The sequence below is a fragment of the Myotis myotis genome, unplaced genomic scaffold (genome assembly GCF_014108235.1).
Source record: "Myotis myotis isolate mMyoMyo1 unplaced genomic scaffold, mMyoMyo1.p scaffold_m19_p_1, whole genome shotgun sequence".
Classification (NCBI taxonomy): domain Eukaryota; kingdom Metazoa; phylum Chordata; class Mammalia; order Chiroptera; family Vespertilionidae; genus Myotis; species Myotis myotis.
Window position 1 is genome coordinate 166630213 of NW_023416313.1, and position 12031 is coordinate 166642243.

At 38.8% G+C, this 12031-nt stretch overlaps 1 protein-coding gene across 5 annotated transcripts in view; it reads left to right on the plus strand.

The window, feature by feature from the left end:
- GALK2 (galactokinase 2) overlaps positions 1-12031 on the plus strand; it is a 154293-nt gene that overhangs the window by 42088 nt on the left and 100174 nt on the right. For all 5 annotated transcript variants that reach the window (XM_036300893.1, XM_036300899.1, XM_036300884.1 and 2 more), the window contains 2 exons: positions 2916-3006; positions 6343-6489. In XM_036300893.1, coding sequence (XP_036156786.1) covers positions 2916-3006; positions 6343-6489 — 238 coding nt within the window. The remainder of the gene's footprint in view (positions 1-2915; positions 3007-6342; positions 6490-12031) is intronic.

The window sequence follows — 12031 nt, forward strand, 5'->3', positions numbered from 1 at the left end:
TGGCCAGCCTGGGTGAGTGGCTGATGGCTGTTTGCAGGCTGGCCACAGCCCCCAGCCACCCAAGCTCCCAGTGGAGGCTGGCTGGAAGCATGTATCTGGGATTTATTTATCTTCTATAATTGAAACTTTGTAGCCTTGAGTGGAGCTCAGGGCCGGCAGGGCAGGTGGGAAACTTGGTTTCCTCCATTGCCGGGGGCAACCCAAGCCTCCTGCTCACTCCAGCTCTGTGGCCGCCGCCATCTTCGTTGGGTTAATTTGCATATTTGCTCCTGATGGGCTGATGGGCGTGGCTGGTGGGCGTGGCTTGTGGGTGTAGTGGAGGTATGGTCAATTAGCATGTTTCTCTTTTATTAGATTAGATATGCACCCAACTCAGGAGAACCAAAATATATAAAGCAACTATTAACAGGCTTAAAGGGAGAAATTGATAGCACGACAATAATAGTAAGAGACTTCAACACCCCACTTACACCACTGGATAGAGACTTCAGACATAAAGTCAACAAGGAGGCCCTGGTAGGGTAGCTCAGTTGGTTAGAGCATCATCTCCATATGCCAAAGTTGTGGGTTCAATGAAGGCACATAGAAGAATCAACCAATGAATGCATAAATAAGTGGTGATTAGCGGCCTTTTCCCCCCAGGATGTGGTGCTATAGAACAAGTTTTTGCTATAGCAGCTGAGGTCTCCATCACTGCTACTGGGCTCACTAGAGCTGAGCTGTCTATATTTGAGAGCCAGCATTTCCCACCTCCCTTGCCTCTGCCAGAGGTGTCTTAGATGCCCTCTTCATTGCTGCTTGTGCCTCCGGAGTCACTGGTGCCTTGCTGCAGGCATTGTCGCTGTAGTTGCATGGGTGTCATTGCCAGGATCACAGGGATGGTGTGTGCCCCCATTGCTTCTGGGGTCATTTGGGTATCGGCAATACCTTGTGGTGCAGGGATGGAAGGGGTTGGGGGGTGGCTGGGGTACTGCCTGGTTCTCTGTTGCTGTTGACTTTTCTGTGGTCAGGAGGTCAGAGACTCCTGTGCTGCCTTGGCTGCTGCTACTGAGCTCTCCAGTGAGGCAGCACTGCTGCAGTCAAGGGCTGGAGCCAGAGTCCCAGGGGCTGATGCCATGGCCACTGCTGCTCTCCTTTTCCTCCCTATTTCCCGACCTCCTTCCAGGCCGTGGTGCGGTTGGAGTTGCAGCTTGGTTTCCATCGCTGCTACTGTGCTCACTAGGGCTGTGGGCTTAGCTGCCACCCAGGAACCAGGGGCAGGAGCACCATCCCTTCTGTTCCTGAGTTCTGCCTGCCCTATGTATTCCAATCTGCCACCTCAGATGTGCAGTGCTTGGATCTCTCAGACATCTAATGCCTTGCGCAGAGGAATCTTTCCTGAGTTATTCATGTCCCACTAGTTATAGACTGAAGAGGAGAGACAAAGGGAGCATCTCACTTACCATGATGCTGACATCATTCTTCCCAATATTTTTTTACTTCTGTGGGTGATGATAAAGCTTTTGATCTGGAGTCTGTATGTGTTTTGAAGTCATTAAACCTCTCTGAGCCTCCAGAATGCCTCCTCTCTCCAACCCATGATGCTGACTATAGAAATGATGCCCTCTTGGCTTCTATCCCACCCCATGATACACACCATCACATGATAGTGGTATATGATCATGCCTTGTGTTCATTGACTAGGTTACCAATACTTAAAAGATAAGCTCTTTCTTTTTTCCTTTGTTTTCTTCAAATACCTTGGACACTTAAGTGGTCATTAAATATTTTCCTTAGGAGATGATGTATTCATGTTATTGAGTAAAGAAAATATATGCAAGGTATGCACGACAGTGACTGGCACATAATAGGTATTTAGTAAATTATGTGAAGAGTACTCAGTCAGCATGGGGAATGTTGCTTATTTTCTCACTTTTAAATTGATCCCTAGCCCCTCTCCCATTTCACATATTTTGTCCTTTGGCTGATTTAGAAGCCTATTAATTTTTCATTTTGAAAAAATTTTTGACTTACAAAGAAGTCACAAAAGTAATACCAAGAACTACATGTTAACGGATATGTCCTCATGCATTATATCAAGGAGGCATACAATGTCCCTTCACTGGTGATGGTTAGGTGATACCTGCCAGATTTCTTTACTATAAAGTTACAGTTTTTTTCCTTGAAATAATATCTGGCGGGGAAATACCCGGAGTGTAGTTAAGTATCTTTTTTCTCATCAAGTTTTTACTCAGTAACTTTAGCATCCATCGATTCTTTCCTGAAACAGTTATCATGGAGTTTGCCAAATGATGATTTTTAAAAATTTCCATCATTTTTCACATCTAATTAGTTGGCGTTTGACTCTAAGGAAGTGCTTTCCCTTCTCCTTCATGTAGCTATTCATTTGTTAATTTATACCAGTGAAGATTTATGGCATCTTATTTTATTCGAGTTATGATAATCAGAATCATCATTTGTTTTATTTATTAATTTTTTCCCTTAAACTGTGCATATGGTAAAATTCTATGGGTGGCAGAGAGTGTGAGGAAAGAAGGCTTTGAGCACTTCCATTCCAGTTATCAATATGCCAAACAGCAGGGCCAAAGGATAAGGTTTACACTAGCATAACAAGGACCATCATGAAATAAAAAGTGGTATAGATTATGCTAAAACATATTGTTCTTCCCTGTTTTAGGAAATAAGAAGGGTCAGTTGGAAGTAGTTTAGTTATTAAGGTCGCTATAACTTCTCTTAACTTATAACAGCTGGAGATGTTTGTTGTTTTGGGGTAGGTAGATGGTGAAGTGCATATATTGAAAATAAATGGAAGATGAGATTTCAGTGTCACTGCCTGGGCACAAGATGGCAGCAGTCAGCCGTTGATTTTGCAGCACAAGACCTGGCCTGACAGAAACGGTGTCTTGTTTTTGCAGGGACTTCAGTACTGGCACTAACAACATTCAGATTGACAAAACCAAGCCTCTGTGGCACAACTATTTCCTATGTGGATTTAAAGGAATTCAGGTAAATTGGTTTGTAAGGCACCTACTAACTTTTGAGACTGTGATGTTTATTGTATCAAGATTTATTTTATTTATCATTTTTGTCTCCTTTTACTACTAACTGATCTTTCTGTTCTATTTTGCTAATTTATGTATTTCAGGGGACGGGGTAGATATGACTTTTTCTGGGTGGTGTTCATAGGGGCAGTAGTGGCTGTTCACAAGTCAGGTACATCTGACATCTTTCTGGTTTTTAAATTTCCCCTCTAAATTTTCTTTTGAAGGATACATTCTAGTAATATTATTCCCATTTTGTTCCAGCTGCATTAATTTAACCTCTTAAGTCTCAGATCTGTTATCTATAAAATGATGTCACTGCTATCTCAACAGGGTGATTGCAAGGATTACACCAGCGGTTCTCAACGTGTGGATCACGACCCCTTTGGCGGTCAAATGACCCTTTCACAGAGGTTGCCTAAGACCATCCTGCATATCAGATATTTACATTACGATTCATAACAGTAGCAACATTACAGTTATGAAGTAGCAATGAAAATAATTTTATGGTTGGGTCACAACATGAGGAACTGTATTTAAAGGGCCAGAAGGTTGAGAACCACTGGATTACACAATGCTTGATGTGTAGTAGACATTCAATAAATGGTAACTAATATTATTATCAGGTGGGCTTACAAAAAAATGTAGTGAACTTTATTGGTTCAGTGGATAGAGCATCAGCCTGCGGACTGAAAGGTCCCAGGTTCGATTCCGGTCCAGGGCACATGCCTGGGTTGCGGGCTCAATCCCCAGTGGGGGGTGTGCAGGAGGCAGAGCCAATCAATGATTCTCTCATTATTGATGTTTCTATCTCTCTCTTCTCCTCCCTTCCTTTCTGATTAAAAAAATAATAAAAATTTAAAAAAGAATAAGTATTTTCCTAGAAACTTTGAATAATTACTTTGAACATCTCTAATGTCATGTACAAGAACGAGAAAATAAAGTATTTCCTTTCTCCTAATTAAAAAAGTGTAAAGGACAAAAAAAAATTGATTTGCTAAATCAATTTAATTTGTTATTAAAATCCATGTTTTAGAGAGCTTGTGTTCCTTACTATATGGCAGTCTGATCTGAAACTTTGTCATGAGTGGCCTAATGCTCAGTGGCCTATCTGTTAGAGAAATACGTCGCATTTATTTCTTATGTGTAGTCTTTAATTATGGAGGTTCTGGTCTTGGAATTTCTCCTTCCCTTCGTTCCTTTGTTCCTTCCATCCATCCTTCCTTCCTTCCCCCAGATACATGGTAAAAATTTATGGGAAAAGTTATTGGAAGGTTTTAAATCTTCAAATGATTTGACTTGTCATATGTGTTATTGGGAATTACAGTATTTACAAGCTTTTACCTGGCAAATGCAATTTGATCTTCCTTATAGCAGCATGCCTTTTGTAGCATATGGGAAAGGTAACCTAAATACTGCATGTTGTTTTGTGCTGCTTTTGAGAATTCAGGTCCCAAAGCCATCCCTTTTGGTTTAATGACTTATGTGCAAAAGCAGGTTTGTGCAATGAATTTTTGACAGAGAAGTAATTTCAAGTTAGCCTGTTCAGAGACCTTCCAATTCAAATACTAGAAAGGTCCAGAGGATAATCTGTTTATATTAAATCGAACATGTTATCCTTTTGGGACAGAGCTATTACAGAATTTGGCAAAAGCCATTTGCATTTCTGAATCTGTTATAAGTTTTAATTTAAACATTGCATGATAAGTTTGTAAGTATGATTCACATTCATGACACCTTGTGAATCAGTTTATGGTTAAATATATAGCATTCAACGAGGATTTTTTTTAAAAACAAGCTGTCTTGATGTTCTGTATAAAAGGGCATTGGCAGCAGCAGTGTTTCAGTTTATAATCTGTATTTCTGGAAAGGAAATTTTTAGATGACTTGAAATCAAAAAGAGAAGTATACATTCAACTGAATCTCTCCTTTTGTGGTGCATGAATTTTGCCGGTTTAGGAAAAAAAGGACAAAAAAATCAAACCAGTCTTCTTTTTTTTTGGTAGAGTTTTGTTGTTACTTTGGTTATTCTAACAGTTTATTGAAATTTCTCCATAGAATAATATGTATGATGAAATGCATACTTACGTAATATGATAGTATTTTGTACTTTGGTCTTGAGCCATTTGAGTAATTTGCAAACAGTGGTACTTTTCTTGATGAGGAAGTGGCCTTGAATTTATTTATTTACTTTTAAAAAATATTTTTATTGATTTCAGAGAGGAAGGGAGAGGGAGAGAGAGATAGAAACATCAATGATGAGAGAGAATCATTGATTGACTAACTCCTGCAGGCCCCATACTGGGGTCAAGCTCACAACCTGGGCATGTGCCCTGACCAGGAATTGAACCGTGACCTCCTGGTTAATAGGTCGATGCTCAACCACTGAGCAATGCTGGCTGGGCTTGAATTTATTTTTAATCTTAAACCACAAAGGTTATATGTGATAGCATCCCAAGTGTCATCCTACATATTCATCTAAGTAACCTAGAGCTTTCCATCTTCAGATCAGAGAAATAGAGTTTCCCTGCTTTGTTTAGAGTTTGTACTCTTATTTGTGGCTGAATTCTAATTTAGCTGTCTTGAAAGCTACCATATGGCTAAATTGTATCTCTAAACTCTAGTAAAAATCTGGATTTCCTCATATAGCTGACTTACATTAAATCACAGTGACAGTGTGCTGGCTCAGATTTCTGATTGCAATGGAGACGTTCTCATCCAGAAATTGGAGACCTGGGTCCTACTCCTAGTTTCCTACCCATGATCTTGGGAAAGTCTCTTAATATTTTGGAGCCTACGTTTTTCCATAGGAAGACAGAACTGAAAGTTTGGAGCCCTTTTTCTTCAGAGGCCCTTCTGAAGAAAGACACTCCATAGAAATAAGCTACTGCTTGATGTTAGAGTTTTACAGTCTCAGAGTGTTGGGATGTACTATATAGCGATTTAATCTATCTTGCTAATAATTGTGCATTTCATTTCTTGCTACTTGAGAAGTTTAATTATAACTGTTCAATATTTTTCCATATTTGTTCAAATCAATTAATGTTCAAGAAAGAGACAATTTAAGGCAATTTTAGAAATGGATCAGTAGCATTTTGTTGAACAGAGTAAAAAGTAATCCTCGTATTACCATACCCTTACATAAAATGTCACAGATGCAACTGAATTGCACAAGTAGTTTCTAAAAATAGCATAATAAGTCCATTGATAGACTTTTGCTCCCTGCGAAGTAAAATAGCACTTTGCTACTCCTTGAATCCAACACCAAAGTGACTCATGCTGTCTTTTCTTCTATCCTTAGGAACACTTTGGTCTTAGCGACCTGGCGGGGATGAATTGCCTGGTGGATGGGACCATCCCTCCAAGTTCTGGCCTCTCCAGCTCCAGTGCGTTGGTCTGTTGTGCTGGCTTAGTGACACTCACAGTTCTGGGAATGAACCTATCCAAGGTAACCTCACAGAAACCTCTTTTTCTAAAGATATTAGTATCCGAATCTGAACATTAGAATGTCTTCCTTTGATTGGAAAACTTTGTCTTACTTAACAGACTATACATGCACGAATTGTAACTTAACAAGTCCTGCTTGTGATAAACCACTCTAAGGTAGCTGACACCTTCTAAGCAGTGAGTATATCTGTGAATAACTATATTGAAATGCTCTTAATCTACAGTGTGGAGTTTGAATGCATGGATATCTTTTAGATCACCGCATTAACAAGTTTAGAACAAGAAATTCTAGGCCTCATGGTTGGACCTGCTTATTTTCACCTGAAACTTTAAATATTTGACAAGCAGTGGATAAAACCAGGCAATAAAGGAACTGAACAGCATATCTGTTTATGCCAGCAGGTTAGTCACTGATATAAACTTAAAAAAAATATTGCATCACAAAGAGGAAGTGCTTATTTAGAGGAAACATAAATCCTACAGGAGGTCAGAAAGCCTTAACTTTACAGGTTCACATAAATCTTCATCTTTGCAGTTCAGAGCAGGTGTGCTCAGCTTTAATTAATGCTTTGAGTTCTGGTTTCAATAAAATGTTATCATATGTTCTTTTTATTCCATATACATACACTTCCAAGTTTATAAATGGTTTGGGAACACAGATTGGGCACCAGGCAGATCAAGAGAAAAGACATCTACATGCTTAGTCTTTTTTAAGGCTACCTAAACTTCCAGTTTGAAAATTTTATATATAACAGAAAAGAGAGAAATGAAGGGAAAGCAAAGCCTCGTAGCATTTTCCTCACCTGTTATATGGAATTATACATTAATTAGCCCTTTGCAAGCAATGGCTTATTTGGAGGGAAGGATGATTTGCTGGTTATTGTTTGTTTGTTTGAGAGGAGAGAAAGCAAGGGAATGAAAGTCCATATGTAAAAACTGTCTTAATTTAACCATTATTTATTTAGTGGTTCCTTTGTACCAGGTAATGTTAAAAGCATTGAAGATATCCTAGGTAGTTTTAACCCTCACAGTGCTTATGATCCAAAAGGGGAACAGAGACAAGTACACAGGCAACTATTATAGTGTGTGATAAATGGATAAGTGCTATGCTATGGCAGCAGATCTAACCCAGATTTAGAGAGCATAGGACAGCTAAACTGAGACAAAAGGATTTGTAGATATTAGTCAAGAAGAACCGACAACATGAGAACACTGATAATATCAGATAGGCATGTATCAGGTAGAGGCCACATCATGTGTAAATATATAGGGTAAGAGTGATCATGGCTTATTGGAAGAACTAAAATAAACCTAATTTAAATGAAACAGAGTAATTTGGATGACAGGGTAGAAGACTAGCTGCTTGTAAACCATGTTGAGTAATTTGGGCTTTATCCTGATAGCAGTGTAAAAAAACCATTGCAAACTTTTAGGAAGGAGGGTAACATAATCATATTTTAGAATGATCACCCTGGCTCTTTCATAAAATCTAGATTTGAGGGCAACAGTATTAGCAGTAGGGTGATAATTTGAAGTGGCAGTGAAAATGAGGAGAATTAACTGGTAAATTTAAGGTCCATCTCAGACAGAATCAATAGGACTTGATTATTGATTGGGTGTGAGGACTGGGAACACAAAGAGTCAAGGATCATATTCAGGTCTCTGACTTGATGTGAATCATGGGAATAAGTAATAGAGATGGAAAACTAGGTTTAGGGGAAAGCAGAAATGTTGAGTATGAGGAATCTGTGGACATACTGATGGAGTTATTTAAAATTTAGTTACAAACAGTACCTCCGAAGGGAGATCTGGACTTGAGGTGGTCCATTTGAGAGTCATTAGGATGTAATTAATTTTGAAGCCATGGGAGTAGAGGAGAATATCCAGGAACAGTGCAGGTAGAAAGATAAGGAAGAGTATGACAGATTCTCACAGGCACACACATGTGAGGGATGGCAGAGGAAGAGATGTCCACTGAAGAGAGTGAGTAGTCACCAGACGGATGGGAGGAACACTAGAAAGCGAGGCAACTGCAAAAACAAGGAAGAGAGTATTTCATGGAAGGAGTGGCAGTGGTGTCAGATGCTGCTGAGAGGGTGGGACAAAGATAAGAAGTAGCCATTAGATTTAGCATGAAAGAAGTTGAATAAAACTTTGGAAAAAGCAGTTTAAAATAAGAAGGGGTTGAAGAGTCTATGAGAGGTAAAAAAGTCTGGCTATGGAAAAAGAGATAACCTGGTATCTGTGATGGCTTGAGGTCAAGGAATTAATTTCTTTTTTTAATGGAAGGATTGGTGAAACTTTTTTGGGGGGACATTATTTTCTGGCCCTTCAATGGTGTGAATATCTAAGGGAAAAGAAGATAAAGAAAACTTGAACTTTTGGAATTAAATCTGGATGTCCCTGTGCTTTGAAAGTAAAAAAATAGCAAATATTTTGGGATAAAAACAGACACATAGATCAATGGAATGGAATAGAGAGTCTAAAAATAAGCCCACACATATATGATTAATTAATTTATGACGAAGAAGCCAAGAATATGCAATGAGAAAGGACAGTCTCTCCAATAAATGATGTTGGGAAAACTGGATAGCCATATGCCAAAGAATGAAACAGGACCCCTATCTTACACCATACATAAAAAGGAACTCAAAATGAATTAACCACTTATAAGACCTGAAATGATAAAAGTCCTAGAAAAAAACATTGGTGGTAAGTTCCTTGACATGGTCTTGGTGATGATTTTTTAAAATTTGACATCAAAAGCAACAGCAACAAAATGAAAAATAAACAAATGGGGTTACATCAAATTAAAAAGCTTCTGTACAGCAAAGGAGACAAAACCCCAAACAATCCAATTAAAAAAATGGGCAGAGTATTTGAATAGATATTTTTCCACAGGAGACATACAAGTGGTTAATAGACACATGAAAAGATGCTCATCATTACTAATCATGTGGAAAATGCAAATCAAAACCTCAGACCTGTTAAAATGGTTATTATCAAAATGATAAGAAATAACAAGTGTTGGCAAGGATGTGGAGAAAAGGGAACCATTGTGCACTGTTGGTGGGAATGTAAATTGGTGCAGGCACTATGGAAAACAGTATGCCCTATACAACTGAAGGCAATAATTACTGCAACAAAAAGGGAGCCCTACTTATATATCCCATGTGGAACTTGTTAATTCATTAATACACTAAATGTCATATGTCTGAAACCTGTATAATGATGTCTAAGTCACCCAGAAAATCTGGAAGACAGAAACTATGAGTCAGAATGGAACTGAGAGAAGAGTATGGTATGATAAAAGACCTATGAAATAGAAAAGGTTTCAAGATGACAGAATGAAGACTCTTTCTTTTTCCATCACTCATTTATTCCTCTTTTCTCAAATAATCATCCCCAAACAGTAGGGAGACAAGAAAAGAAGGCACAAGTCCCACCTTTGATATAATCAAAGAGACATAAATAACCCTAACTCACAAGACACAAAGATGGAAAGTAGGTGAAGGATGGTACATGACTTAGCAGACTGGAGAAAGGTCAGAGCCAAGTGCTTATGAAGGGAGGGCTTGCTCACAGCCCTCTGGAAAGGCTTAGGAATTAGAGGCACCAGTACCAGAAAAGGCAGGTAGGAATTTATTTGAAAGTCTTTCTGAGGATCCATTAGACCCCCAGAGCCCACTGGTTAAGGAAGGAGACCATTTCCCTTCACTTTTGCAGGAGTCTCTGGAGAAATAACATGGGGGCTCTAAGTATAAACAAAGGCAGGAGGAGAACAGAATGGAAAATCAGGGGATTATAGGATGTTCTGCATCTCAACAGTGACATTCATTCCCAACTCCCTTCCTCTGGTCAGCTCTGGCACACTGGCCGCCTTACCAACCCACCGGGAATAATGGACGATCCTTCTGAGAGGAAACAGCCATCCTGGAGACAAAATGACATTTGGTGACCTCCTCCCACAAAAACTCTCCTGCTACTCTAAGACCCTGTTAGAAGCCCATTTGCAAAGTTTCTAATCAGCTTTTTTAGTGACTCACTATTAAATATGATAGAACAGTAAGAGATAATTAGACTTTGGAAGAAAGCCTCCAACATGAAGCAAACAAACAGAAAACAGGGACAATGCTGAAAGCTGAAGAACGCTTCAAAGAAGCCTCGATGTCCTCAGAGATAAAAGAGAATGTTCTAGAAAGAATAGAATGTTATTTTAAAAAGATGAACAAACAATAAGAAAGTACTTTTGGGCATTAAAAATATGATAGCTAAAACAACATGTTCTGTAAAAGGATTGCAAGAACTCTCTGCTGAAATAGGAAATAAAAAGAGCTGGCCATAAGAGAGAGAAAGATAGGAAAATTTATAAATCAATTCCAGAAATTTGATATCTAACTAGTAAGGTGGAATAGAGAAAACTATCACTAGAAAATAATTAAAAAAATATTTCTCCCAAATCAACAAATGACAAGTCCTGGCGAGGATGTGGAGAAAAAGGAACCCTCCTGCACTGCTGGTGGGAATGCAGACTGGTGCAGCCACTGTGGAAAACAGTATGGAATTCCCTCAAAAAGTTAAAAATGGAACTCCCATTTGACCCAGTAATCCCACTTCTAGGACTATATCCCAAGAAAACAGAAACACCAATCAGAAAGAATATATGCACCCCTACGTTCATAGCAGCACAATTTACCATAGCTAAGGTTTGGAAACAGCCTAAGTGCCCATCAGCAGATGAGTGGATTAAAAAACTGTGGTACATCTACAAGTGGAATACTATGCTGTGGTAAAAAAGAAGGAACTTTTACCATTTGCAACAGCATGGATGGAACTGGAGAGCATTATGCTAAGCAAAATAAGCCAGTCAGGGAAAGATAAATATCACATGATCTCACTCATATGTGGAATATAATGATCAACATAAACTGATGAACAAATCCAGAGACAAAGTAGCACTGAACAGATGGTCCAACCTCAGAGAGAAGGCAGGGGGAGGTTAAAGATCAACCAGAGGACTTGTATGCATGCATATTGGCATAACCAAGGACACAGACACTGGGGCAGTGGGGGCTTGCCCTCGGCGTGGGAGTGGCCAAGGGGGTGTCAATTAGGGAAAAAGGAGACATATGTAAAACTTTAAACAACAACAAATATTTCTCCTAAGTAAAAACATGGATTCTCATATTGAAAGATGCCCACTAGATGCTCAGCATAATAAATGGAAAAAAAAATCCCTAAATGATACCTCAATAAAAAAATTTTAAAAAGAACACACACACACACACACACACACACACACACACACACACAGACCCCAAACCAAAGTATACCATCTGGGAATTTTGAAACTTGAATGTTAATAGAACTCACATTAAAACTGATTGAGAGAGCAAGAGAAAAGAAGGGAAACGTAACAATCAAAGGATCAGGAATGAAAATTATCAAAAACAACTTTAGAAGATGCAAGGCAACAGAGTAATATCTTCAAAATATGAATTTAGCTTATAGTAAGTGAATTGATAAAGTATAAGGATGGAATA